General features: G+C 34.4%; 3 protein-coding genes across 4 annotated transcripts; all 3 read right to left on the reverse strand.

Annotated features, from left to right (window-relative positions):
• Window positions 1-1,048: 1,048 nt before the first annotated feature.
• On the reverse strand, window positions 1,049-8,525 carry LOC110806258 (sphinganine C4-monooxygenase 1). Of its 2 annotated transcripts, XM_056843513.1 has the most exons (3): window positions 7,969-8,525; window positions 1,495-2,063; window positions 1,049-1,370 (listed from the first exon to the last, which is right to left on the reverse strand). In XM_056843513.1, the coding sequence occupies exons 1-2, from the start codon at window positions 8,203-8,205 to the stop codon at window positions 1,509-1,511; spliced, it is 792 nt and encodes a 263-aa protein (XP_056699491.1). In that variant the 5' UTR covers window positions 8,206-8,525; the 3' UTR covers window positions 1,049-1,370; window positions 1,495-1,508. The 2 variants fall into 2 exon arrangements, with proteins under 2 accessions (XP_056699491.1, XP_021867593.1); XM_022011901.2 differs by having other exon boundaries at window positions 1,049-2,063.
• Window positions 8,526-13,440: 4,915 nt separating this feature from the next.
• LOC110805766 (origin of replication complex subunit 6) lies at window positions 13,441-17,228 on the reverse strand. Its single transcript, XM_022011391.2, has 10 exons — window positions 16,953-17,228; window positions 16,829-16,875; window positions 16,621-16,725; window positions 16,445-16,525; window positions 16,047-16,158; window positions 15,892-15,954; window positions 15,707-15,794; window positions 15,528-15,598; window positions 13,878-13,977; window positions 13,441-13,781 (listed from the first exon to the last, which is right to left on the reverse strand). The coding sequence occupies exons 1-10, from the start codon at window positions 17,070-17,072 to the stop codon at window positions 13,702-13,704; spliced, it is 867 nt and encodes a 288-aa protein (XP_021867083.1). The 5' UTR covers window positions 17,073-17,228; the 3' UTR covers window positions 13,441-13,701.
• Window positions 17,229-18,269: 1,041 nt separating this feature from the next.
• On the reverse strand, window positions 18,270-25,047 carry LOC110806249 (uncharacterized). The gene is made up of 9 exons (XM_022011892.2): window positions 24,903-25,047; window positions 23,536-23,658; window positions 22,703-22,900; window positions 22,280-22,358; window positions 20,927-21,072; window positions 20,196-20,309; window positions 19,286-19,417; window positions 18,628-18,741; window positions 18,270-18,538 (listed from the first exon to the last, which is right to left on the reverse strand). The coding sequence occupies exons 1-9, from the start codon at window positions 24,954-24,956 to the stop codon at window positions 18,512-18,514; spliced, it is 987 nt and encodes a 328-aa protein (XP_021867584.1). The 5' UTR covers window positions 24,957-25,047; the 3' UTR covers window positions 18,270-18,511.
• Between the last annotated feature and the right edge of the window lie 560 nt (window positions 25,048-25,607).

The following is a 25,607-nucleotide window of genomic DNA, read 5'->3' on the forward strand; positions in this document are numbered from 1 at the left end:
CAGTTTTGGGGAGACAAAGCTTATCCCAAGCCACTAGAACACTTTAATTTAATAAACACTCGATTTACCTGTCCACAGAAAAGTCCTACAAGCGGAATGAATTAATTTGATAATCTTTCAAGGAAGCAGAAAAACTTGACACCAATAAGTCACAAACTAAAAAGCACAAATTTAATAAGTTGGTTTTCCGCGCATAAGAGAGAAGCTTTGACGACTAACTATCAATCTGAGCAATTATTTTTTTGATTAAAGGCGAAATTGAATCATATTGAGCTTTTTGGAAGAGAGGCACCCCGAGATACCAAACTTGGCAAGAATCACATCTTGAACTACCTTAGAAGCGCCTCCAAAATAAACAACACACTTTGCTTGATTAGCTTTTAGGCCTGAAACACTAGAGAACAACTCAAAAGCAATAAAGAGTTGCCGCACCGAATTATGATCCCTCTTGAGAAAGAAAAAAAGATCATCGACAACGCCAAGGTACACCAGATTAAGCTTTTTGCAACGGGGGTGAAACTTGAAATCGAGATTACAGTACAACGCAACATAAAGGGTCGGAAACACAGTAGCCCCTTTGGTGGCAAGATGGGATACCTAGGGGTAGTTCTGAACTTATCTGTATGGAACCTTTCTCCCAAAGTATCATAACTTTGGCGGATCATAACTTGCAATAATATCTCGGCCTAACGTTTACTTCAAAAATAAAAAATAAATATTCCATACATGGATAAGAAGGTACGGGGAGATAGGAACTTCCTTGTTCTTTTATGTTAACTCTGTTTTTCTTTTGCTCTTTTCTTCTTCTATTTTCATTTTGTTCTTTTTTATGTCAACGTTGTTAGATCAAAGACCATGAACATGAACATGAACGTCCAATAGATTAGACTAAGTTCTTGCAAGTACTCAAGTCAGGGAGTATAATTATACAACAGGACTACAGATATGGCTTAATGTGGAACAAATCTTGTTCAATGATTAAAGATGCAAGGTTAAAATGAGGTCGTCTCAAAACATACAACGTTCCTGCCACAATTTACAAGAAAGAATCTGAAAAAATATATATAGATAGAGATCTAAGAGTAACACAGACATACTGTAGTTGATTTGTGTTCAAGAGATTACAATATTTCAGTTAAAATGGATTTCCTCTATAGTATCCAATGACAAAATGAAATTGGAATTCGAACACTTGATAATCCTAATCTAAAAAGCAATTAAGCTATCATAATAATAATAATAATACACCATCCAACCAAGGAAATGCCAGAATCCATGAAGCCAGTTTAAACCAGCGGCCATCCCGAAAAAAGGTAATGCTGAAATTCCCAACTCTACACCATTTATAATTCTGCTCATGCGTCAAAAATCTTCATATAGACACAAATTAATAAGATTACAAAAACCAGCATGTACATAGAAAACACATTCCAAAGGTAGCTTTAAATATCACATTTAGAGGACTAGAGAATAGTGGTACATGTAATCACATACAGTGGGGGGATGTATCAGTCATCTTTGCACTCCTTTGTAGGTCTTGCTTCAAATCCACCACCTTCTCTACGCTCTAGTGAATAAGGCATGTAAGTTCCAAGAATTTTGTCCCACACAACAAAGAATGGCTGCGAGAAGTTGTATTTGCTGCCGTATAGCTGATGATGAACATCGTGATATGCAGTATTGTTTTTGAAGAAGAAATGGAAGAGGTTACCCGGTAGCCAAAGACCACAGTGATCATCCACTGTTTTGATGGTTGCAAAAGAAAAGAAAAATATGGAGGTTCGTGGTGACATCCCGGAGACAAGAAATGATAAGGCCCCACCAATAGTGTCGAGAATAAGTCCCTCTAAAGGATGATTGTAAAGAGCCCCATAAGCATAAGGGACAATAAGCCGGTGATGCTGGGAATGGATATGGCGGTACAAGAACTTGTTATGATGCATGTATCGGTGCATGAAATACTGCCATGTATCTAAGACCATCATTGCAGCTAAAAACTGGCATACCAGGACAAGCAGAGATGTTTCTCGGTTTTTAGCAGCCTCTACAGCACTTCCTGTCACCTACACAAACATTTCCAGTCAGCTTAATCGCAAGAAGAGAGCTAAGAAGAACGTAATAATTGGAAGATCAGTTATGACTTGTCAGATTATTTTAGAGTTACAAACATCTGATTATGACTTGTCACAAAAGACCATCAGAAAAAAATATTTCTAATTGCAAAGCACCCAATTCTCATAGAAAGTAACTTCGGAAACATAGGTATAAAAACTATGTACTACAAATGCAAAACCTGGGTTGCCGCTCACTTGTAAATTCAATTAGCAGACGGCAGACCAATAAAAATCTTTCTGGAATACAGGATATTAGCAACAGAAATCACAGTAAGACCTGCTTATGTACAGTACTATAGGAGTATGCCGTGCAGATTAAAAAATCAAGATCAACAAAACCCACATTCCCACAACAAAGATGATTAGTACAATCCTGAAAATAGTATGTTTCTGAAACTGCCTCTTCAAAAACTTATGAGCATTAGCTACTGCTCATGAAGAACCAGCAGACATACAGGTTAACCTGCCAAGGCTACTTGATCCACCAAACAAACAGAGAACCAACTTGCCATTTTAGTTGACTACAGTTAATTCTCAAGCAATCCTGTCCTAAGTCAATTTCTAAAATAAACAAACCCAAAACAAAAAATGTAAGAATATCTCCTACTGCTCTACACTAAATTGCCTTAGTCCCCCTTTTGATTTGGTCTTCTGGAATCAGGTGAGAATTTGTATCCATGGGTTAAACATGGATGATTTCTAGAACCCAAATACCTAAAAAGAAGTATACTCTTGGGAAAATTGAAGAGCCCCTTCCCCGATACCCCTCCCCAGGCCCGGCTATAGGGCGGTCCAACCGGAGCTACATCACAGGGCCACAAAATTTTGGGGACCAAAATTGCTGGTTAAACCCCACCACATTATACGGTTATATCTTTTTAGTTTCTTTATTAAACAACAAAACAACTTTGTCCCAGTTGGTAGGGAGGCAAAATCAAGGATATGGCAACCCGAGTTCGAAACCCAACAACTTTCTCCTTGTTGCTTTTCGCTTTATTCTAGTTTTCCTTAATAAAAAATCATCCTTTTTATCAAACATTTTCATTCTTTTCTCAAACTAACCCTCATAAAATGTTAAATATATTATTAATTTGACACTATATTTTGTATTAAAAAAATTAATTTATTTTGTATTAAAATGTTATGTTTTTACATTAAATAATTGTCCCTAAAAATTTATAGGGGTCAATATCTGTATTTAGCACAGAGCCACCAAATAGCCGGAGACGGCCCTACCCGTCCCTAAACTCTCTCCTCTCTTTCCTCCCATCCACGCCTCTCTCTACTCCTCCCATTCCTACCAACTGTTATCTCCCAGTGACCTCACCCCCTCCATGCCTCAGTGGGCTCAGTCTCTTCTTTCACCTCCACCGCGCCTCCTCCCCCTCTTTGACTATCCTACTGGAACAGGTGTAATGTTTTTTTTGATAAAGTGAGAACAGGTGTAACGACTTAGATGATTAATCCACACCCCTTCAACAGTTGGGAAAAAAGCAGATCTCTGGTAGTCAACTTTGGCTACCAAAGGTGCAAATCAAAGAGGTTGATAAAGAGATCAAACATGGTAGTGATTCTTGTGACGATAGTCGTATAGGAAGGGAATTGAAGGTGCAGCTAAGGTAGTGGCGGAGGAAAGTAGCGAAGAGAGGAAAGTGCTTGAGAAAGTAGTTATGGTGGTTTGATGGTGGGAGATGTATTTCTGGTGCTTGTGTTTTTGGTAATCGTTCCATACTGGCATGGTGGTCTGCCACCCTTTCTTTTAAGGGGGGAAAAACCAGGGCAAGGACGCTAGAGTTTGAAGAAAACACACATATCTCACTGGGTGGAACCTCATAGCTTGCCGGTGAAAGGGGTGAGACCCTCACGCCTATGTGCTTATTCTTGATACCTGGAACTTGTGAACTAAAACCATGTGAATCAAATTTCTAATGCATTTCTCATCCAAGTACTCGTTCAGATAGATTCAGTGTAGTTTTTAAATAAAAACAAAATTGAATTCCATATACAAAGTATAAAGTACCAGAATGAGAAAAGAAATTCAGCACACAGGTCCAGTACACTCAACATACAGCAAGAATTCGGGTATTCTATACTCCGTATTTGGAAGTAAATGTTTTTTTACAGAACCCAAATTTATTTGAAAGATCAATGCCACCGGATGCTCCTACATATAAAAATTTGGGCTTCTCCTACTTCAATCAGCATTAATCTATACTAATATATTAAAAAACGTTTATAAAAAAGTATACGTGCCATGTGTCACCTTATTTTAGCACTACAACTTATTTAGCAAGTATCATTACAACAAAAATGTGTTCGTACAAAGATTTGAACTTGTGACCAACAAGTATATAAATGATAAAGCTTACCAACTTAGCCAAATATTTGTTTTTGCTTTATTACTCTATAAATATACTTAACTTGAAAGATGAGTAATTAATTTTACTAATCTTATCACGATGCAATAATTATATAAGACACTCTAAATTTTGTTAAAGAAATAACTTAGCATCTGTAATTTTGTGGTTTTTGAATATTCTTCTTTTTCCATTTATGACACATAAAAACAACAAATTTCTTTTACGCAAGTTTTTTTAAAAAAAACAAAAGTCAAACATACATATATTATTCAAAGTAGCAACCCGAGGCATCGCTCGGGCAACACACTAGTTAAACAATTAAAAGGAGCAAATTTGAAGTAATGGATTTTGGTCATGTAGACTATTGATGCATAGAGATAGCGAGGTGTGCAGTTGTGCACCTCCAACCATGATGTGCAAAAGGTCAGTGCCTCTGCATAGTAGTCTAGTAGATGCAGGCAAGATTTTAGAAAACTGATGGGCATCCGCAACAAAATATGACCATGTATGCCAACTGTAAATAAGTCTCTCGAGTCTCGACCAGAGGCATATTACGTTTACTCAAGCTCCATGTCAGCATCATACCATAACCGGATATTGCCTTCATTTAAGAGCGAAAGTTGTGAGATGTGAGGCAAGTGCACACCCATTTCAAAACCAAGACACTAAGTTTCGCGAGATGCTTAATGTCTTGTAGAACATTTTACAAAAAAATTCTACACAAACACACATGATCACTATACTAATGGAATTTTTATTTTAGCTTTCATAAACTAAAAAAAGGAAAAGAGCAAAAGTAAAGTGATGAATTTCGGTCACATGGGTTGTTTGCGTGCACCCATGTGATGCATAGTTGCATACTTCAATGTCTCTATGAGTTGCTTGCAGGCACTTTTTTTAGAAGGCAAGTTTGAGAAAAATTAACTATTACTATGACATACTTTTGTAAATAACTACCTAATATGTGTGTTTACAAAAAAAAATTAACTACCTAACATAAAGCTTTTCTTTTGGCAGCACTACCTATCAACGTTTTCGTGAAAAAAAAGAGAGAGAAAAATGGAATAGGGATGATCAGTCCATATTTCCATGGGTCGGTCCTATACTTGATGCTTTACCCATTTTTTCCCTTTCTTTCCTCTGCTTCCCCTTCTTCTCTCTCCTTGCTTCTTCATTCTCCTTCGAATGATCACCAAAATAATATACTTAGTTGAAAAAATTTATTCCTAGTTCCTACTACCAATGCTGTGAAAGGAGAAACTGACTTTTCTTTTCTTCCTTCTCCTCCCCTGCTTCTTCTACACCTGACGCCTTCCCCTAAAATGGCTGGTTGTGCTCGATGGAGTACAAATTTGGTCAGAACAAATTGATTACTTAATGCGCAATCAAATCAACACCCTTCATTCTTGTTTCTAATTCATGTAATTTGCCCCAAAATTATAGAGCAAGCGCAAATTCATATTTTAGGGGGAATGAAAAAGAAAACACGAAAACTCAAAATGTAGGTCTGTGATTCTCTCTCCACAGATGAACAAGAAATGAATGAGAAAGGAGAGAGAAGGATTGCCAGTTTGGTAAATATGACTTTTAATGTTAGTAAATTTAGGTAAAGTGGAGATATGGCCAATGACACATTGACACGGAAGCGGACGGAAAACATCATTTGGTAGTGCTACCAAGTTAAAGATCTTTATATTAGGTAGGTTTTTAAAAAATATATCATAATAGGTAGTTATTACAAAAAGTTGATACAATACATAGAAGTAGGTAGTTTTTGACAAATTTTCCTTTTTAAAACTAAGGGCATATCAAGTGCAACTACGGTATGTGTCCCGGTGTTAGACCGGGTCCTTTAACAGAATTGCATTGGTTCGATTGAAAGTAAAGTGCCAAATCTGCCAATACCCATGTTAGAGTACTGAAAACGAAATGAAAATCCCGAGAACCACAAGAGACAGTCTAGTCAATATTTCCAAAAACTATTCAACGAAAAAGAGTACTGTGTTTTTGCAATTATCACTCATATACTAAAGAAGTAAAGAAGCCACATATCAAGACATCATCAAAGCCAGAGAATTTCACATCAACTATTCACAAAAACATGCATATACCTTGTTAGAAAGAGGATGTGAAAAACGAAATTCAACATTTTAATAATATACAAAATGGTAAGCTACAAAGCAAACAACACCAACTTCTCGTCTCAAATGAGTCCTCCAGCTTCCTTCCAAATTCAACAACAAAATACGCAATAGCAATATCCTCCTCACTCACTTTTATCAAAAAAATAATAATAATCCTCCTTCTTGCCTCAGATTTATCGTACAACAACCCACAAGGCCAGTAGTGAAGGGAGCAAGTTCAGGCCAGTAGGGAGGTTACCCAAATAGGAAAGAAGTTTCCCCAAAAGTTTCTCCGTCTAGGCTCTTACCACAAACAACGTCAGTATTCTAATACCAGGCCACCTCTAACAAAAGGAATGTCAGTTGTGGTGGTTGCACACTATTCCCTCAAGACAAAAAGGATTGCTTTATAACTTCATGCACATCAACTCCAATCAAGAACAATAGACATCTTTCCAATCTTGCATACCCATTCTTATTCCCATCTAGTTGGCAGCTAGAAAAGCAGATTCTACTAATTCCATATTCTTCACAAGTATCAAAACCAAAGTACTGTTCTTTCCAATTCCCGTCAAATAGTGAATAATTCCGCACTTGAATTTCACATGAAATCCTCCTCATTGAGATTTTTACCCGAATGTCACTTCTCCTAAAAAACATTCCATAGCATCCTCTTTAAATTTCTTAAATGTAACCTTCCTTAGCAAAAGTAAACTCTCTCTATAGGACTATGCATTAACTCAAAGTTCTCTTATCCCTTTGAAATTTCCTTTTCTTAAGAGGGGAACATATCTCTGTCCACAAATATTTAATGCTCAGCTCAACTCAACATTGAAAGATATCTCTGCGGCAATTTTCTCCACTCAAATCCGACCAACAACTCGTTAAGGATAATACAGAGAGCTCCTTCAGAATTTCAGTCAAGACAAACTATATAGTAACCATTGACCACAATTTTAACACACTTCACAGTGTGCACAAAAGTTCGAACTAAAGATTTCATATATTGAAATACACTTTGGCCACAAGAGAAAAAAAAAATCAGAAAAAGCTCACATCATTGCAAACAATAATAGCCATCTTTTATAAGATTACACCAGAAACTTCAAACACAAGAATTTAAGCAGCTAAAACCGTTCTCATTACATGCAATTAAGCAACAAAAAGAAATTCCAATCAAATTACACTTGATTACATCATCATTAGCTCATAACTAACTCCAAATTAACCAATTAAACTCAAAATTAGCAGTTAATCGAAACTAATTCGTCAAAAAGCTAATCAAAACACCATAAATCAATCAACTAACCACCCAAAAAAGCGCAAAACTAATATCAAATTCGGAGGAAAACAAAGATCAAAACGACTAACCGCAAAGAGTATCATAGCAACAACAGCTTGAACAGTCTGTTGAAGAAGAACACCCTTAACAACAGTAGATTTCGAGACCAAATTCTTCTCATCTTCATCCTTTTTCGAATGCAAACGATAATTATCGAAAGAGCCCATTAACAAATAAATCCCAGAGTATACCCAATACACAACAATCGGCGCAAATGTCCCCAATATTTCATCGGAAATCTCAAATTCACCCCCCATAATCCTCATCCTCACTCAAAATACGAAGAACAAAAATAAAAACTCTTCAAAAATCTGGGAAAATTTGCATACCCAGAAGAAATAATTGTCGATTAATTTTTCAAAAAAAGATGAATGTTGATGATCTGACCCAGATAAGACGACGGGTGAAGGAGACAGGGCTTTGAATTATGAAGCTGGATCAAATGATTTGACTGGAAAAAAGAACAATTATTGGGGGGAATTTGATTCCTGGAAGAGTATAGGAGAGAGAAAGTCAGCCACGATAAAAGGTTGAAAGAGAAGAGTAGCTGGTAGTTAGGGTTTTATAATTGGGGAAAATCGAAAAGGCAGAAGAGTCTTTAATGGAAAAGGTAGTTCAAAACCGAATCCGAGTTTAATTACCGATACTACATGAACGGTTTTTGCGACAACTAATACGGGGTATGTCTTAAACGATTAATATCTCTAGTAGTCTAGGACTCTAGTACATGTAAAATTGTAAATACAACTTGTAAAATTTGATGTCAATAAGATAATTTTCGGTTGTTTTCGATAATATATGGAAAATATTATTGATAAATATGTAAATAGGTGTGTATAAAGATTGTTAAAAAAAACGGCTGATAATTACTACCTTCATATTTTTCAAAGGTTTAATTTTCCTTTTAAGTAACTTTTTTATTAAAATATTGCAATAAAATATATTTATTTGTTCTTATTCACATGACATAATTGAGTTTTTGACGCTATTCTCACAAACTCATTTGCCTTCCTTTTGTAATTTATACTTAAACAAAAAATATAGTCGTGTGAGGTCTTATTAGATTCGTATTGGTAAAAAAAAATTAATTTCAATTTTTTATAATTCTTTCTTATATATAATTAAAGATATTAATGTTTGAAATTGTGCATTAACAAACGAGTCTAAATAATTATGTCATTTAAAAAAACAGAGGAAGAATCTATCACGGGTTAACCAACTTCGTTGTGCAAGTGTATGTTTGAGCCACTCCGCCTACTCCCAAGCATTTTCTGATTAAATGAGACTCGACCATATAACCTCCAAGTTACTTCCTCCGTCTTTTAATACTCGCAACGTTTGGACTTTTGTCACTATTCATATAATCTAGTTTGGCTATCACAAATTCTTATTTATAATGGGTGTACAATAAATATTGTACACCAAAGTAAAAGTAAAATGTTTATCTATCAACTTTTTTATTACTAATATAAAAGTTAATCAAAACTAGGTTAAAGTTACAAAATATTGAGTAAAAGTTATCTTGGTGTACAATAAATTTATTGTACACCTAGTGCGCACAAGACCTTTTGTTTGACTATTTGTAGTGTTTTTTATATAAGATAAAACATAGTCATGTAGGATCTTGTTAGATTCGTCTCAATGTGTATTTTCAAAATATCAACTTTTTATAATTTTTGCATAAAGAGAATTTAAGACATAAATGATCAAAGTTGTGCATTGGCATACGTGAAACTAACAAACGTTGCGAGTATTAAAAGACGGAGGAAGTACAAGTTAAGTTCTTCACCAACTCCACCAACTTGTCTTGGTTCATGATGACATCCACTTACCTCCTAAACAACTACTGTAACATACTATTACTTCGAAACGGATTGTATTGTTCATGGTCTGATACTTAAATAAGAAGTAAGTGTATTACACCGTAGTATATAGAGGATTAGCCGGTAGGTATGTTTGATATCGATATGAATTATTTTATCAAATATAAGAAGAGAGAGAATGAGATATTTGCTTCTGGAAACTGTGGTTTATGTCGATGGTTTATCATGATAAAGAAATTAATTTAACGAAAAAGATTCAAAAATGTAAGGCGGAGAATATATGGGCCTTAAATTCTTTGGTAAATTGTCGTAGTTGACTGGGCTGTTTGGTTGAAAGCCGAAAAGGTCTTAATAAAGTGATTTGTACACAATTCATTATTGGCCGCAACTAGCAATACGCCAATACATGTGGATGTGGGTGTATCACTGTACGCTGAAATTTGTAATTAGTGCAATTTAGTACGCCCCAGTATCTTAAAATGTATGTTTCCTGGTTTTCTAAATACGGAGTAGTTTTTAAAATGTTTTCAATTTCTATTTTAAGGTCATAACCCTTTTTAACTCTTTTTTTAGAAATTTGTGTCAAAATAACAATAAAAAGTAAAGTATGATTATTTTTTTCTTACACATACTTATCCAGGGCTGTCTATAGGGGGGTCTAATAGGACCTTCAGCACAGGGCTCCAAATTTTTAGGGCTACAAACAAAATTAGTGGTGACTTACATAGCTCAATTATTGGTTATATAATAAATTGTGCAGATAGAAGATACTTAATTGATTTGTGGATTAATGGTACAACCATCTCTTAATATTTCATAGGTTGCGAGATCAACTCCTAATATGTACTTTTTCTTTTGTTTTTTTTGTGTTACTAATTATTTTATTAAGAAAAGGGTCTCCACATAAAAATAAATAAAAAAAGAACAGGACCTCCGAATTCCCATTGACGGCCCTGTACTTATCATTTCCCACCCAACCATATTTATAAGAAATGCACCACTTAAAAAAATAGAGAGGGAGTTTGCAACATTGGGTGACAAAAATATTCTACTCCGCTACTAGTATATGCTTAATACTACAACAACAACAACAAAGCCTTAGTCTTTAAATGATTTGCGATCAGCTAATATGAATCAACATAGAAGATCGTCTTTGTGATTAATCAAACAAGAAAGGAGTGGAAAGTTTAAAAAAAAAACAATGATTCTGTTATAAAATTGAAGCATAAATAATAGTATATGCTTAATATGTTAGGGGGGGAAACTTGAGTAAATTTGAAGCATAAATAATACGGAGTAGTGCCATATTTGTATACCTAATTTGACAAAAATATTAAGTAAATTTTATCGTACATGAGTCGTGAGTGCCACTAGTACATGTACCTTTTTTGGTACCAAGTACGGAGTATGAGATTTGATGGTTTATTTAGGGGTGCAAACGAGTTGAGTTGAGTACTATTCTGTTTTTGTTCATGTTCAATTAATTTAGATGAGCTCGATCTCGAGCTCGAGCATTCAACCGAGCTCAAAAATCTGTTCAAGGTCGGTTCATTTAACATATTTTATGTTCGTGAATGGTTAATGAACGTCTCGTTTATTAACCGAGCCGAGTTCATAAACGAGTTTTTTTCTTAAACAGGCTTTGCACTTTAAAGTTTAACCATTTGATAACATAATTTTGAATGTGCACTAATTTAGCCATTTAAATTCAAAATATTTTTATTGTATGATATATTTATTTGGTTGTTAAAATTAAAGCCAGAATACGATTTTCATCTATGATCATACAACTATGTATGCAAAATTTGATTATGACCCAAATAGATGAGTGTGTTCATGAACATAAATAAACGAGTTGTTCATGAACATAAATGAACAAGCATACGTATGTTCATGTTCAAGCTCGTTTATTAAACGAGATTCAAAAGTTGTTCAAGCTCAGCTCATTTATTAAATAAACGAACATGAACGAGCTTTAATCGAGCCGAACCCAAATAGTTTATTGAGAGTCTCGGCTCATTTACACCCCTAGTTCTATTCTTACTTTACTCCGTATCTAATTGCTCAGTTACAAACTTGAAATTTGCTACTCCGTAATAGATTGAGATTTGATGTTATGGTATCCTATATTAAATTAATGATGTAATCAATGATGAAATCAATATCAATCAATAATCCCAAATTCTTATATGAGACTGTCCTCATCATCAACTGATGGTGAGACCAGTTCACACTTGCAAATTTAGGTATGTTACTTCTATAGTTTAGACATGTTATTTTTTTTATATAATTTTAGAGGAAGTACTTTTTTTAGTTTAGGTATGTTACTTCTATAGTTTATACATGTTAATTTTTTTATACGGAGTAGTTTTAGGGGAGATACCTTCTTAGTTTGGGTATGTTACTTCTATAGTTTGGACATGTTACTTTTTTTTTAATAATTTTAGAGAAGATATTTTTTTTAGTTTAGGTATGTTACTTCTATAGTTTATACATGTTACTTTTTTTATACGGAGTAGTTTTAACTTTTAAGGGAGATACCTTCTTAGTTTAGGTATGTTACTTTTATAGTTTAGACATGGTACTTTTTTTATAATTTTAAAAGAAGTCCTTTTTTTAGTTTAGGTATGTTACTTCTATAGTTTAGACATGTTACTTTTTTTTATACGGATTAGTTTTAGGGGAGGTACCTTTTTAGTTTATGTATTACTTCTATAGTTTAGACATGTTACTTTTTTTTATATAATTTTACATGAGGTACTTTTTTAGTTTAGGTATGTTACTTCTATAGTTTAGACATGTTACTTTTTTTTATACGGAATAGTTTTAGGGGAGGTACATTTTTAGTTTAGATATGTTACTTTTTTAAAAAAATAATAATTTAGAGGAGGTACTTTTTTAGTTTCGGTATGTTACTTCTATAGTTTAGATCTGTTACTTTTTTTTTATATAGTTTTAGGGGATGTACACTATTGGTTTCGCGCTCGTCACACCATCAAGTTGATGGTGTGACTGGTCTCACAGGAGACGCGCTGATCAATAATAGTATTCTCTTTAGTTTAACATGGCATCAAAGTCTCTATAAGTTATAGAACTTATTTTACGTTTCTGCATTAACTTCCATTCACTTGATTGAGTTTTGTACGAATGATATTAGATGGGTTATACATAGGCTTATGGTCTATTATTCCGTATTCCACACTCCGGGCGTATATGATAAGATCATCCAATATTTTAAATTTTGGGTCTTTTGTAAATGCATGTTCATGCTGAAATTGTGTTTTATAATTTTGGATTCAAGCACTTCAGATCAAATGTGTGTCTAATTGCAAGTATGGTGAATGTGTAATATATCAAGCAATTTTCCTTCAATTAAAACGTGAGCTGTAATTATTTATGCTTTTTTTTCTGGCATTAATTGTAAATTACAAAGTACTACTCCGTAATTGTTTATGCTTTGGCGGTTAGCAAACATGCTCTAGCAGCTAGTGGATTCTATTCTAAAATGAGATAATCCTGTGAAAAGCTCCAATATTAATTTAATTAATGATTGAACCATCTGAACCACTGTCAATCAGTAATCAACTCTTAACTCTACCTGATTTGTTAGCATTTTCAGAATCTAGCACATGCATAACAATTACTTTTGAATTGGATTCATCCATAAAATCACTAAACTTTACATAAAACAATCTTATCTTCAGATTTATAACATAAAAATAAACCATAAGTTACTTTAAGCTAATTGTATGTTGACTGTGATGTTAAAAACTTGATTCTATCTGTTCTGTACAATGCAACATGAAGGCTTAGGAACAATTACAGCATTTGAAGAACTTTGAGGAGAGATTGGAAGCTGAATTCTAGCTTCTTTCTCCAATGAACATGGATTAAGTTACCTTCTAAAACCTATCACTGGACAAAAATGTGTATTGTGGATTATGTGACCTTCAAATCCTGAGTATCACGAGTCATCGTTGGAAAGTTCAAGCGGGCTTGCTTTGTCCGCTTGGTAGTGACTGAAAAGGAACATATGAAACAGTTAAGGAAATAAACAGCATAACAATGGAGCCAGATTCTTTGTTTCTTCCTAGCATAGGAATTTAAAACCATACCATCTTTGTCTTTTTCCTGGTTAATTGATGAAACTACAGTTGATTTCCACTCCTCGTAAACATGTTTGTCCATTTGTTTTCGTTTCTTGTAGCTTGAAGGCTGCAAGTATAAATGATGATAAATCAGAAATTGTAGAAATTGACTTCAACTTTTTAGTCCAAAAGTATGGTAAACATTCAGATTTCTACTAGTTATATAATGTCCAACAGGGTCATGTATTGTATTCTCATGGAGTGAAAAGGATAAGTTGAATGGAATACTGCAGGTGGTCTGATGAACTTACTAAAACACAGACTGTCTCTTCCTTATAGTCCAAAGTAAAACTAGTATCAGATTGGGTTTATCAGATAAGGATAATATTCTTTGCTACTCAAAATTGAAGACTAGTGTGAAATACATGCATAAAAAAAAGTGACTGGATTTTAAGCCTGTCAGATATCATGTAAATAAGGCAAAATTGTCAAAAAGTACCTTGTTTTTGCCTCAATTTGTGAGCTAGTACCTTATATTTTTTATTTTGTCAAATAGTACCTTGAATTAAAAAATTATTTTAAAAATGGGACCTTACTCAACATTCCGGGCATAAATTAACTTTTTCCGGCCAATTTTTCAAATTTCCCTCCAAACTATTGTGCGTGTGCAACAAACAAGCCACAAACTCACGCGCCTTTGCTTTCCTCTTATAAGAACAGCAACAACAACACCTAGACAACACTTTAAGATCTACAACATTTTATTTTGGAGGGAAGCAACAGGTTTATTGGGGGGAAACCAACTAAATTGAGCCAACAAACGGAATGGATGTCAGTTTTTGGACCACATCAAAGGACGAAGATGACAGCAGCAATTGGAATCAATGACAGCAACCAGAAAGATAAAAGTGATAAATGGTGTGGTTGAGTTTTTAATGTTGACTGAAAATGGTGGTTGAGGATTCAGTGTTGGAGCAGAGAATGGAGTAAATGAGAAGATGAAAGGGCGTTGGATGTTTAAATGTGGTTTGATGTTAAAAGCGTGTGTGCACGCGTTAATTTCCCTCCCAAAATGAGCCAACAAACGGAATGGATGGCCGGAAAAGGTTAATTTTGCTCGGAATGTTGGAGTAAGGTCCCATATTTAAAAAAAAAATTTAATTCAAGGTACTATTTGACAAAATTAAAAATATAAAGTACTAGCTCACAAACTGAGACAAAAACAAGGTACTTTTTGACAATTTTCCCTGTAAATAAAGACAAATGATGATTACTTATGTATTTCAAATAAGAGAAGTACATAATATATAATAATTCATTTGAGCAGCTACTCGAGATAAGATAAGCTAATTGACTAAAGTATACCAAGTGAAATGTAAGCTACCTAACAGAAGATAAGAGTTATCCTAACTAATAAACATCAAGTTAAGATAACATAGAAGAAGGCTAAGTCAGTAAGTAGTCTGTACATATTTAACATATTATTACAAGTAAGAATTGGCTATTTTACGGGACAAAATTTCCATTGTGTGCACACCCATGTCAAAAAGAGGAACTTACAGAAGAACATGAAATGAATTGAAGAGTTCAAGTAGGATCTAATATCAATATGGCTAACTCAGTTGTAATTGGAACTTGCTTGAAATGCTATATGTACATAAACAAATTAAAATGTACCTCTTTCTCTTCATCGGATATATAGCCACCATCCTCATATGCCCTTTTTTCCGGAAAAGCATCCAATAATTCTATACATGTAGCAAAAACATCAGAGCAATTCAGTAAGAAAGACATAAGTGGTGTAATAAAGAAACAAATACCCAACATGAAGATCAAAAGAACATATGAGTTGTTACCTCGATTCCCTTTTACTTCTTTGGGATCTTTCTTCTCTTTCAAAACTCCAAAAACATCATGACACAGGTCCTTCATCGAATTAGAAACCTACAATTGATACTTCAACGATTAGCACACACCCAAATAACAAAATCCAGTGGTTGAGAAAGGAGTCAAAGGACTTTGAGTATATGTTAGTGCTTACACTAGAAAATTCTGATTCTGAAGTACCACAAATCTCGATTAACTTAGTTTTGTCAGCCTTAAGCTGCCAAAAGAAACAAGAAACAATCAACAACTATTTCCCATGGAAAACCAATTCAAACTGAAATGAGGTTGATCAACTAAACAAGTAGGTACCTTATGTTTCTTAGCACATAGATAGAATGCCACAGCCATGAACACAGGTCGACCAAAATCAGTGCTACTTCTCCTACTAGCTGGGAGCGAGGCAAAGAATCGGCTCTTATACCTAAATATGAAAACAACAAAGCACCACAGTTAAAACTCTAAAACACAACATTTTCACATAGACCCTCATCCTACTACAACCTGGCTATGAGAACCTCTCTATAAGTTTTACAGTAACTGACAACATAAACCCCAATTCAGAATATAATCGAACAAGAATCCTTTGAGGCAATTTCACAAACAGGTGATGTGCAAATCAAGACAATTCATGAATCTCAAATCCACATTAAACCCAACAAATATCGATTTGTATGAACAACATCTTTCTGACAATTAAAAAAACTTACAATTTCAATCCTTTCTGCACAAAAGGGATAATCCTAACGCATCCAAATTGAATTGCCAGTTCTCGCACATCCAAAGTGTTCCTATGAATAAATATAAGAAAAACGGCAAATAAACCTCAAAACATTCAATCAAATAAAACTAAATCAAAGATAAGGCATATACAAAAGAAACCCACTTGACATCAAGAACATTCTGCAAAGAATTAAACGATCTGTTGTAAGCTTTCTCTGACATCCCACTTAATCTTATCGCACTTTGCCGATCAAATATAACCTCATATCTACAAACAAACAATTCATTCAGTAAATAAGAAATTCAAGCGACAAACATTAATATCTAAAAAAATGGACAAATATTGAAATGGGGGGAAATGGAAAACCCACTTGTTAGCGGCAATTTCTAAGCAAATGATAGCCTTGCAAATCTCCCCCTACAAAAAATCGGATAAAAGTTAATCTCAAATTTCTTTAGATCATGATAATTACAGAAAGTGAAGAGAGAGCATACGATGCCGATGGCGGAGGAATCGAACTTGACGTCGGAGAGGCGGCGGAACTCAGCCGCTTTACGGATGACGGGTTTGTTGTCGGCAAGGTCTAGCTTCTTTGCTATATCAGTGATATCCATTGATGAAAGTTGATTATTTGAATGATTAGGGATAATTAAACCTGCAAATTAGGGCTTGAATTTATGGAGAGGGATTGATTGTTGAGAGATGAGAGAGAAAGAGGAATGAGGTTGAAGGAGGTTCATTTCAAGGTAATGGGATTGGAATATGGCGGGATAGTTCTTTTGATTTTCGAATTTTCAGCGCTTTGTTTTCCGCGGGTGTTTAAAAGGCGGGAGACCAAACTACAATCCAAAAAGGAGTGGTGAAAAAAAATTCTCCAAGAGTGGAACTATTAGCCCAAGCCCATCCTAGGTAAAGATGGATGTGGGCCGGGCCGAAGCCTGACTTGGCCATGCACAAAAAAAGCCCGGTCCGACACGAGCACAAAAAAGCACGGACACGAAATCCTGTGCCGGGCCTGGGCCTTGATTTTTTAGAAAAAGGACGCTAAATTTAGTAACACAAGCCTTAGGCATGACGGGTCAGCCCGACCCGACCCAAAAGCTCATGGGCATGGGCCATGTTTTGAACTTTTCAGCCCGACCCGGTTAGGCCCACGGCCATCTTTAATCCTAGGTGGTAGGTTAGGCCTCGTGACGCCCGATGTAGGATCGTTTGCGCAACCAAGTTGACTAGGACTAAAAATATGTAATTTAGACTGGGCCATTTAGTAAACCGAATAATCTCTCAATTCACATATGTTTTGTTCATCTCAACATATCAATCGGCTTGTTTTGTCAAGATATTACACATACTAAAGTCTACTAACTACATGTACTTTTGTCAAGATGTCACACATACCAAAGTCTACTAACTACGTATACTTTTGTCAAGATATCTTCTTTAGCTTTTAGTTAGTGTTTCAGTTTTCACACGTACTAAAGTCAAATTTTTACCATCATGAAATTTAAACTACTTGATGGCACGTTGAATACGTAATGTCGGTTACTTACAGTAATATCTTAACGACTTGTTAGACATGTGATAGTAGATGATGGCAATGACAACTTCTGTAGAGAATCCCCCTCAGCTACGCCCTCATGGGCTCACAGCTCAACTCATCATTCTCTATTTTCAAACCTCAAATCTTAACCATCTTCTTAAAGTTTTTGTATTTTTTTCTTCTTCTAGCTTGTGATCACATCTTCAATTCTTTATAGCTTATCCAAGTTTCGAAATTTAGCCATAAAGAAACGGTTCAGAAGTGGTGACAATTCTGTTGATAATAAAAAGTACCAAAGAATTATGAGATATCTCCAATACTTAATCAAGAACTGTTTCATGATTTAAGTTTGTGAAAGAAAGATAAACGAAATTAGGTTTGAACTGCTCTTCAGTACACAAAATTGTGTTCAGTTCCTACAAGATCAAAAAACGAACATACTGATTCAAACTTCTAAATTTTTATCCTATGGGGGAAGTATTCTTGAGTTATATCGATGCCATTAGTCAATCATTATTCTGCCGCACTCGAATCAACCAACTGAAAAACAAGTGTAAGCAACATAAGGTTTATGAGAGAGAGAATAAGAGAAAAAGGTATAATTAGGAAGAATGTGGTAGATTGATTACCAGGGCACCAACTCTTTCATAGGCTTCCATAACTTTTGAATCTTCCTCATCTTCGTACCCTAACTGCAGAATCCTTGGACCATTAATCGACCAAAAGGCCCTTCGACCAGCATCCTGCAACAATTTTACAGACTACCAACTTTAAGTTTGGTCTTCCAAATATTTAGAGAAAAAAAGTATTTAAAAAGAAGCAAACATCCAACTACATGAGATGCACATATTTTTATCTGCGAAAGGAATTCAGGGAGATTAGTGATAGTTAAAGCAATTGTGACTACTGTTGATGTTTCAATTCACTGGATAACTTAGAAGACAATTTTATGTCAGGGGGAAATGAAGGAACTGAAACCAATAGCAAAAAAACATAGGAAAATGTAAACAAATGTTAAGAAAGGTCCAGTCTCCTATTGATTATGCTCTGCTACATCCTTCACTTGATGAACCAACGGCAAATTTAAGGAAGGATTAAGCAACAAGTACACAAGATTTTTTGAAAATAGGTTACGTTGTTCTGTAAGTACCTCCCACAGTCCCACTAAAGCCTTGCGATTGACTGATTGTACATACGTTGTTCTTATAGGTCCGTAGTTTTCATAACGTCTATATAGAAAGGAAAAAAGAAGGTCCATATTCTTCAGACAAAAATGTGCAAGTTCACCTGTAAGACGATCAAATATATTGCCTCCAATGTTTGAACACGAATCTCAACATCAGTAACTCGTTCTCGTTCAATTGAGAGAGCATTTCCAAGTTCATGAGGCATCTTGGATGTGTCCTCCTGGTTGTATACCTGCAACAGAAGGCAAAAATACCAGCAAATCAAGAAATGAACAATAATATATATGACAAACAGATGAAACGGACAAATGTTTGGAGATGGAATAGGGAAATTTTGTGAAATGGAACAGTCAAAACTCTGAACTAGATAAGACAGTGCTGAAAATATATACCCTTTCCAACCTATATTTACCTTTTCGAGAAGTCCAACTAAAAATCCCCCAAGGCTAATTAATAAAGTAACTTTCTCTCTACATCACATCAATTTTTGCCTCTTGATTCCATTACTTTCTCTAACTACACTTTTCCCTCTATCAGTATAAATTTCTTCATTCTACTTTGAACATATTTTCTTATTCTTTGTACCATGTAGAAGTGGGAAGTTGAATATGGGACGAAGGGGCTACATCTTACATTGAGGAATTTGGTTTCCCACAGAGTCACAGTGCGGGAAGTGGAATATAGATATCGATATCAACATACCAGACTTTACAGTATATGTGGCAATTTGTATTCAGTTATTCACCCATTTTCATCTGAGTACATAAAGGAGATACAAAACTTCTTATCTAACAAACAAGGGAAAGAGAAAATAAAAGGGGAGAAGGGAAGATAAGGAGGTCCTGACTCCTGAGTAGAACCATCAGATTTCCTTCTAGATAAACATCGATAAACCACAAACAAGGAAGAGAATTTAACTATGACAAAGCCTCACAGAACAAAGAGATGAAATTCAACAAGCTACACAAAATAAGTTACCTTGTTCCACCTGTCAAAAAAAAAAAAGTTACCTTGTTCCCAGCTACAGGCAATATAAGAGCTGGCCACAGAAATTCTGATATTAAGAGCAAGTTTGCCAACTGACTTTCAGCATCAAAGCAGCAATTACGAATTGTTCCTGCGACCTGCAAGCCAAATAGGTGAGATCATATCATGTTCCACTTAACATGAAATTGTTCGACTTCTAATTATGAGGTCCAACTTGTCCCAGTATAGTAAATGCATTTTGGAGAAACAATGAAGATTTACATCTCCTGGAAAACATAAAAGGATGATCAAAGTATCAAACTGAACACCAACGAGACCTTTCTCATTCCCATATTAGCACCTTTAGCATTAGCTAGCCAGAAGATGCCCCTATTTTAAACGAATCCACTGAATCACAAAACCTAGGGCTTGCTGCAATAGTGACTAGTTAACATAACAAGAATCAAACTTAATCATATTATACGTACATTTACTTTTCTGCTTACAAGATAAGCATATAGGCACTTCATCAGACCTGATATTTATGAAAATTGTTGCGAGACTTTAAAACGTTTATGCATCTATTGACAGAAAGTTCTACAGGCAGATAGTGTGAAAATGAATTCTAGATCTTAAGCACTTTTTTATAGTTATGCTATAAGACATCAAAAGATGTTTTTAAGAGCCAACACTGACAAAGATGAAGAATAACAGAAATGAGCTAAGCACCAAGTCCACAACAGAGATGTAAAATACAAGAATTTTGATAACATACCCCTCTTTTCCGTAATAAACTAGTCGAATCGAATTGCATAATTATCTGCTTTAGAAGCCCACGTTTGGGATCCAATAAAATAACCCTCCCTGCTTCTTTCTTTGAAATATTCACGAGTATGGAGCCAACATGTTCAAATGGATCATCTAATAACACATGCAACAAAACAGAGATGTCACTTGATAACCATGGGGGAAAATACACAGTAAAAGAGAGAAAAAATAACAATCAAAGGAATAAGTGACGTAGAGAAAGAAAAATAAGAAGAAATGTTAAAGTTAAACACAGGAAAACAGAAACTGTATTTAAGCTAATTTTTCATTGTATTTGGTTACTTCTGTTAGTGTAGGGATTATTGGACATAATCACTCCACTTATTATTTTCTGTCCATTTAACCATCTTTTTACTCCATATAAATTGTTCCTCCAAGCTTCGTTCTATTCGACTTATTTTGTCAGAACTTAACTGAACTTATATTAATCTGAACTTAAAAGAACTTAAATAAACTTATTTATGTGTGAAAACTTATGAAAAAACTTATTTTTTCTGAACTTATCTTATCTGAACTTATTTTGTCACAAGTCAAAATAAGTCGAACAAAACAGAGCATTAGATACTAATGTACGAATCCAATTACTTGTCGCTTCAAAATAATGACGAGATATTACTAGTCAGTTTTTGGATTAATGTAACTAACTCCAACTAATAAGTCCCTAATCTATGAGCATAAGTGCATAACCTTAAGATATACTAATAAGGTTGTTTCAAAAGATATTGTTCCCATTGGAATTGGAATTACACATATTGTAGATGTTTCAAAAGATTATAGTTCCCATTAGAATTGAATTACACAGTTAGTTTTTAACTTAGCATAAAACTTTCTAATATGACATTATCAATTTAAGTAGGGTGGATAATATGGGCTTCTGTATTCTTTTTGAAAACTGTTAAAAACATTATGGTTTAGTTTATCCTTCACATACTTTTTCTAATTATATATGTTTGTCATTCTTTAACCTTCATCCTTTTTTTTTATTTATTTTTTATGATTCTTCTATTAATTTTCTTCTGCCACCAACCCCCCCCCCCTCTTCTCTCTCTCTCTCTCTCTCTCTCTCTCTCTCTCTCTCTCAAACACCCACACACAAACACAAATGCGCACACACAACCTATTATTTAAAACTGTGTCCCACACGAAGTAGTCTTCTACATTATCATCATCAAGCTTCTACTCTCTAAAGACGGGGATAAGATTTATAGGTAGGTGCTAAGTCTTTGGTAATATTGGAATTTGAAAATTAAAAACAACGTGGAAAAAATTTAACATTGAGCATCAAACTAATTAAATATACCTTGATTCTCATCAGGGGATCTACAAAATGACCTCACAAGCTTCATAACATAAAGTCCCTGCATCTTCTCATCTTCAACCTGCAAGCAAGCGTAATCATAATGATCAGCACCCAAAAGAGCAATAGTATCATATCCCATCATCTCCAAAGAAAATAGGACAGGATATTGAATTCTAAAAACAAACACCAAATTTATCCTTAGACCAGCTACTACAACAAGAAGAGAATATTCGAGTGAGGATTTTTGATAAAATGGGACAGGATGTGTCTGGTGTAAAGTGTTATATAGAGACTGTTCTGAAATTCTGTCAAAGTAAGAGATACCAAGTAACTAACATGTGTGACAACTTATATGTGCTCTAAATCTATTGTACATGTTGCGTTGAAACATGAGTAACAACAACATAAATTTACTCAAAGCACCTGAAGTAAGGAAGCAATACCAGCATCCAGCTGAGTAAGATTAACTAGAAGCATAACCAGCAACCTTTTGATAGCAGACTCGGGCTTATACAAGAGATCCATGGCTTTCTTTATCGTTCCTATAGATATCATCTGCCCAGCCATATCTAAATTTGGGGATAAATTAATAAGAGACTCTGCAGCAGGTTCAGATACTTCCTGCAATTAGAGTAATAGTAAGCTTTGTACATAGCATAGAAAGAATATCTGACTAATCTCCTGCTAAACTATTGTTTACAACTTTACATACACAACAATTGTGAAACACCACAATGAGACATACTAATGGTTTGTCCTATATACGTACAAAATGGCAGAATCTTAAGCACAATAAAATAGGATTTAAGTAAGAAACAATATAAGATGAGCATGAGCCTATTGGTAGGCATGAGAGCCATATACCAGTGACAGTAGCAATAGATAAGATACCTTGATAACTGAAATATTCACATAACAAAACCCATTTCAATCCATTTTTTTTCTTTTTCATTGAGAATTTTACAACACCATAACTAAGTGTTTACGCACTTCCCCCCTAAAGAACTCAAAAGTATATACCATTTTTATAGAGAATTACATTAGCATTTTAGTATTTTCATTGGAAGTGGTGAACTTATGCTCTAGTTTTTGAAATTTGGTCAATACTTCGATAAACTCTTAATCTTCTAAATTACTTGAAACTTATCCGCCGTAGTTCCATTAATATGTAATTCTCAATACATCAAACAACCTCCTGTTGTGAGAGGAACAAGGAAAATAAAGGACTTAAGAGTAGAGGAAGAAGTTAATTTCACCTTGGGATCTCCCAAAAGGTCAGATAATTTTTGCAGAACCACTTTTGAATATTGGGCGAGAGGTTGCATACCATCTTCAGAACCAGTTAAACTTCGAACAATGTCAACAGCTGCCCTTTTCACCTGGATATTATTCAAAAGGTTGTTAGGAGATCAAAATAAATAATGTAACAGTAAAGGCACACCAAGGGAATCCAAAGTAGTTCCTGAAATTTCAAGACCAAGTTCATGATCAAGTTATGTGTTCATATTCAAGTTTAACAACAAAATATATGTTCAACACTCTCCAAGTTCAACTACCACCAACTTTATGAAACAGTAATAGTCTTAGCTTGCCTTTTCGAGGTGTCCCAATATTATATCCTGTAAAATTAATATTGGCTTCGCACTTCCTTAGTTTCTTCTATTACCCTTCATCAAAACTTTCTAGTTTATACAACCAGTCCATCAATAGAAGTAATATGTCTTACTTGAACTCTAGAGACACTAGAATACAATCATGTCAAAAACTTCATAAGATTGACAAACCAAAAACAGCTGCCGCCAATGTGCTCTACACAGGCACCAAAAAAACCAAACTTTCTAACACTAGCAGAAATTACTGCCTCTTACTAACATTTCCTAGCAGCCTACTGTACACCAATGTAGCCTCAAATTACCTCCTCAAACCTCCCTTTTCCTGCCCACATTCTTTTATTTAATGTCATGCCACAACAATATGTAAAAGTTTCAAAATCACCCCCAGTAGTTGCATCTATTCTAACCTCAAAACACCTTAGTCCTGCACCTTATGTTTTTTGGTGTATAAAGAGCCACAATGGCAATAATGTAGAAGGGATTCGAGCCCAAATCCTCAGTACCACCCCCGTAATTGCATCTATTACTACCCGAAATCCTACTTAGGTGTGTCCCCTTTCTCCATGTATAAAGAACAACAAAGGGCAATAATGTAGATGGGATTCGATCCCAAATCCTAGGTACCACCCCTATATACTTTACCAACTAAGATGGCTCGCTTGCACCTAATATAAACCCTTCATCTCCTCATTTGAATCAAAAAAACCTAATATAAACCCTTCTAGAATGCTAACAATTAAACTGAGGATGAAGGGTTTTCCACAACTAGAATTTTCTCGCAAAATTACAGTATGTTCTACAAAAAAAATCGAATATTTCTTCATGGCCTAAATAAAACCCATTTGATTACAATTATTTATGTAAAAACACTTTAGTTGATTAATCTAGCAAAAGGGTATTTTTAGCAAAAAATTGTTTACCACGCATATTTCAACTAAATAATTTATTTGGTGGATAAAAAATGATTTCAGCAAAAAGGAATACTTAAGGGGTTTGGTTGAGATACTTACTGGAGGAGAAGGGGATGATAGAAAATCCAGCAGTTCTTCAAGCTCCGTCGCCATTGCTTTGTCCTCAGAGCTCGCCGAAAGGGTAAATTCTTGACAGAGTAAGGCCTTGTTCTTCTAAACTTTGTTTGGTTGAACTGAACTGAATAGAGCTGAACTGAATTAAACTGAACTGAGCTGAACTAATAAATAATTACTACGGAGTAATTAATAATTAATAATTAATAATTAATAATTAACATTAATAATTAATAATATTACTCCGTAATATTTATAACAATACTCATAATAATAAATAATAACTACAATAATCAAAATTATTTATTAATAACAATAATTACATATAATATTAATATAATAATAACGATAATAATTTATATATATAAGTAATTATTGTCAATTTTAATTACAATATGAAGAATATAAATAATTACAAAAAAAGAAAAGATGAATTCGTTCTTTTGAACTGAACTGAACTGAACTGCAATAAAGTTCAAAAGAATAGGGCCTAAACTCCAATTTCATACAAAATACATCTCAGTCAACAAAATTATAAAATAGAGAAAAGACAAATACTAAAATACAAACCACGAATGGACAAAACACAACAATCAAATTGTGATTTTTATGTGAAAAATGACGTTTGTTTTTTAAAAATGTCGTTTGTTTTTAGTGTTAGTTTTTTTTCCTATGTTGTCGTTTGTTGGC

This window comes from Spinacia oleracea, chromosome 1 (genome assembly GCF_020520425.1).
Source record: "Spinacia oleracea cultivar Varoflay chromosome 1, BTI_SOV_V1, whole genome shotgun sequence".
NCBI lineage: Eukaryota > Viridiplantae > Streptophyta > Magnoliopsida > Caryophyllales > Amaranthaceae > Spinacia > Spinacia oleracea.

Excerpts from the sequence above, each read along its gene's own strand:
- LOC110805766 (XM_022011391.2), bottom strand. The coding sequence starts at position 17,072 with ATGGATATCACTGATATAGCAAAGAAGCTAGACCTTGCCGACAACAAA. Across the intron at positions 15,795-15,891 it reads CAGAATCAGAATTTTCTAGT|GTTTCTAATTCGATGAAGGA; the intron begins GTAAGCACTAAC and ends TATCAATTGTAG. Across the intron at positions 13,782-13,877 it reads CCAGGAAAAAGACAAAGATG|TCACTACCAAGCGGACAAAG; the intron begins GTATGGTTTTAA and ends GTTCCTTTTCAG.
- LOC110806258 (XM_056843513.1), bottom strand. The coding sequence starts at position 8,205 with ATGAGGATTATGGGGGGTGAATTTGAGATTTCCGATGAAATATTGGGG. Across the intron at positions 2,064-7,968 it reads TTGCTATGATACTCTTTGCG|GTGACAGGAAGTGCTGTAGA; the intron begins GTTAGTCGTTTT and ends ATGTTTGTGTAG.
- LOC110806249 (XM_022011892.2), bottom strand. The coding sequence starts at position 24,956 with ATGGCGACGGAGCTTGAAGAACTGCTGGATTTTCTATCATCCCCTTCT. Across the intron at positions 23,659-24,902 it reads TATCATCCCCTTCTCCTCCA|GTGAAAAGGGCAGCTGTTGA; the intron begins GTAAGTATCTCA and ends AATAATATCCAG. Across the intron at positions 22,901-23,535 it reads ACCTTTTGGGAGATCCCAAG|GAAGTATCTGAACCTGCTGC; the intron begins GTGAAATTAACT and ends CTCTAATTGCAG.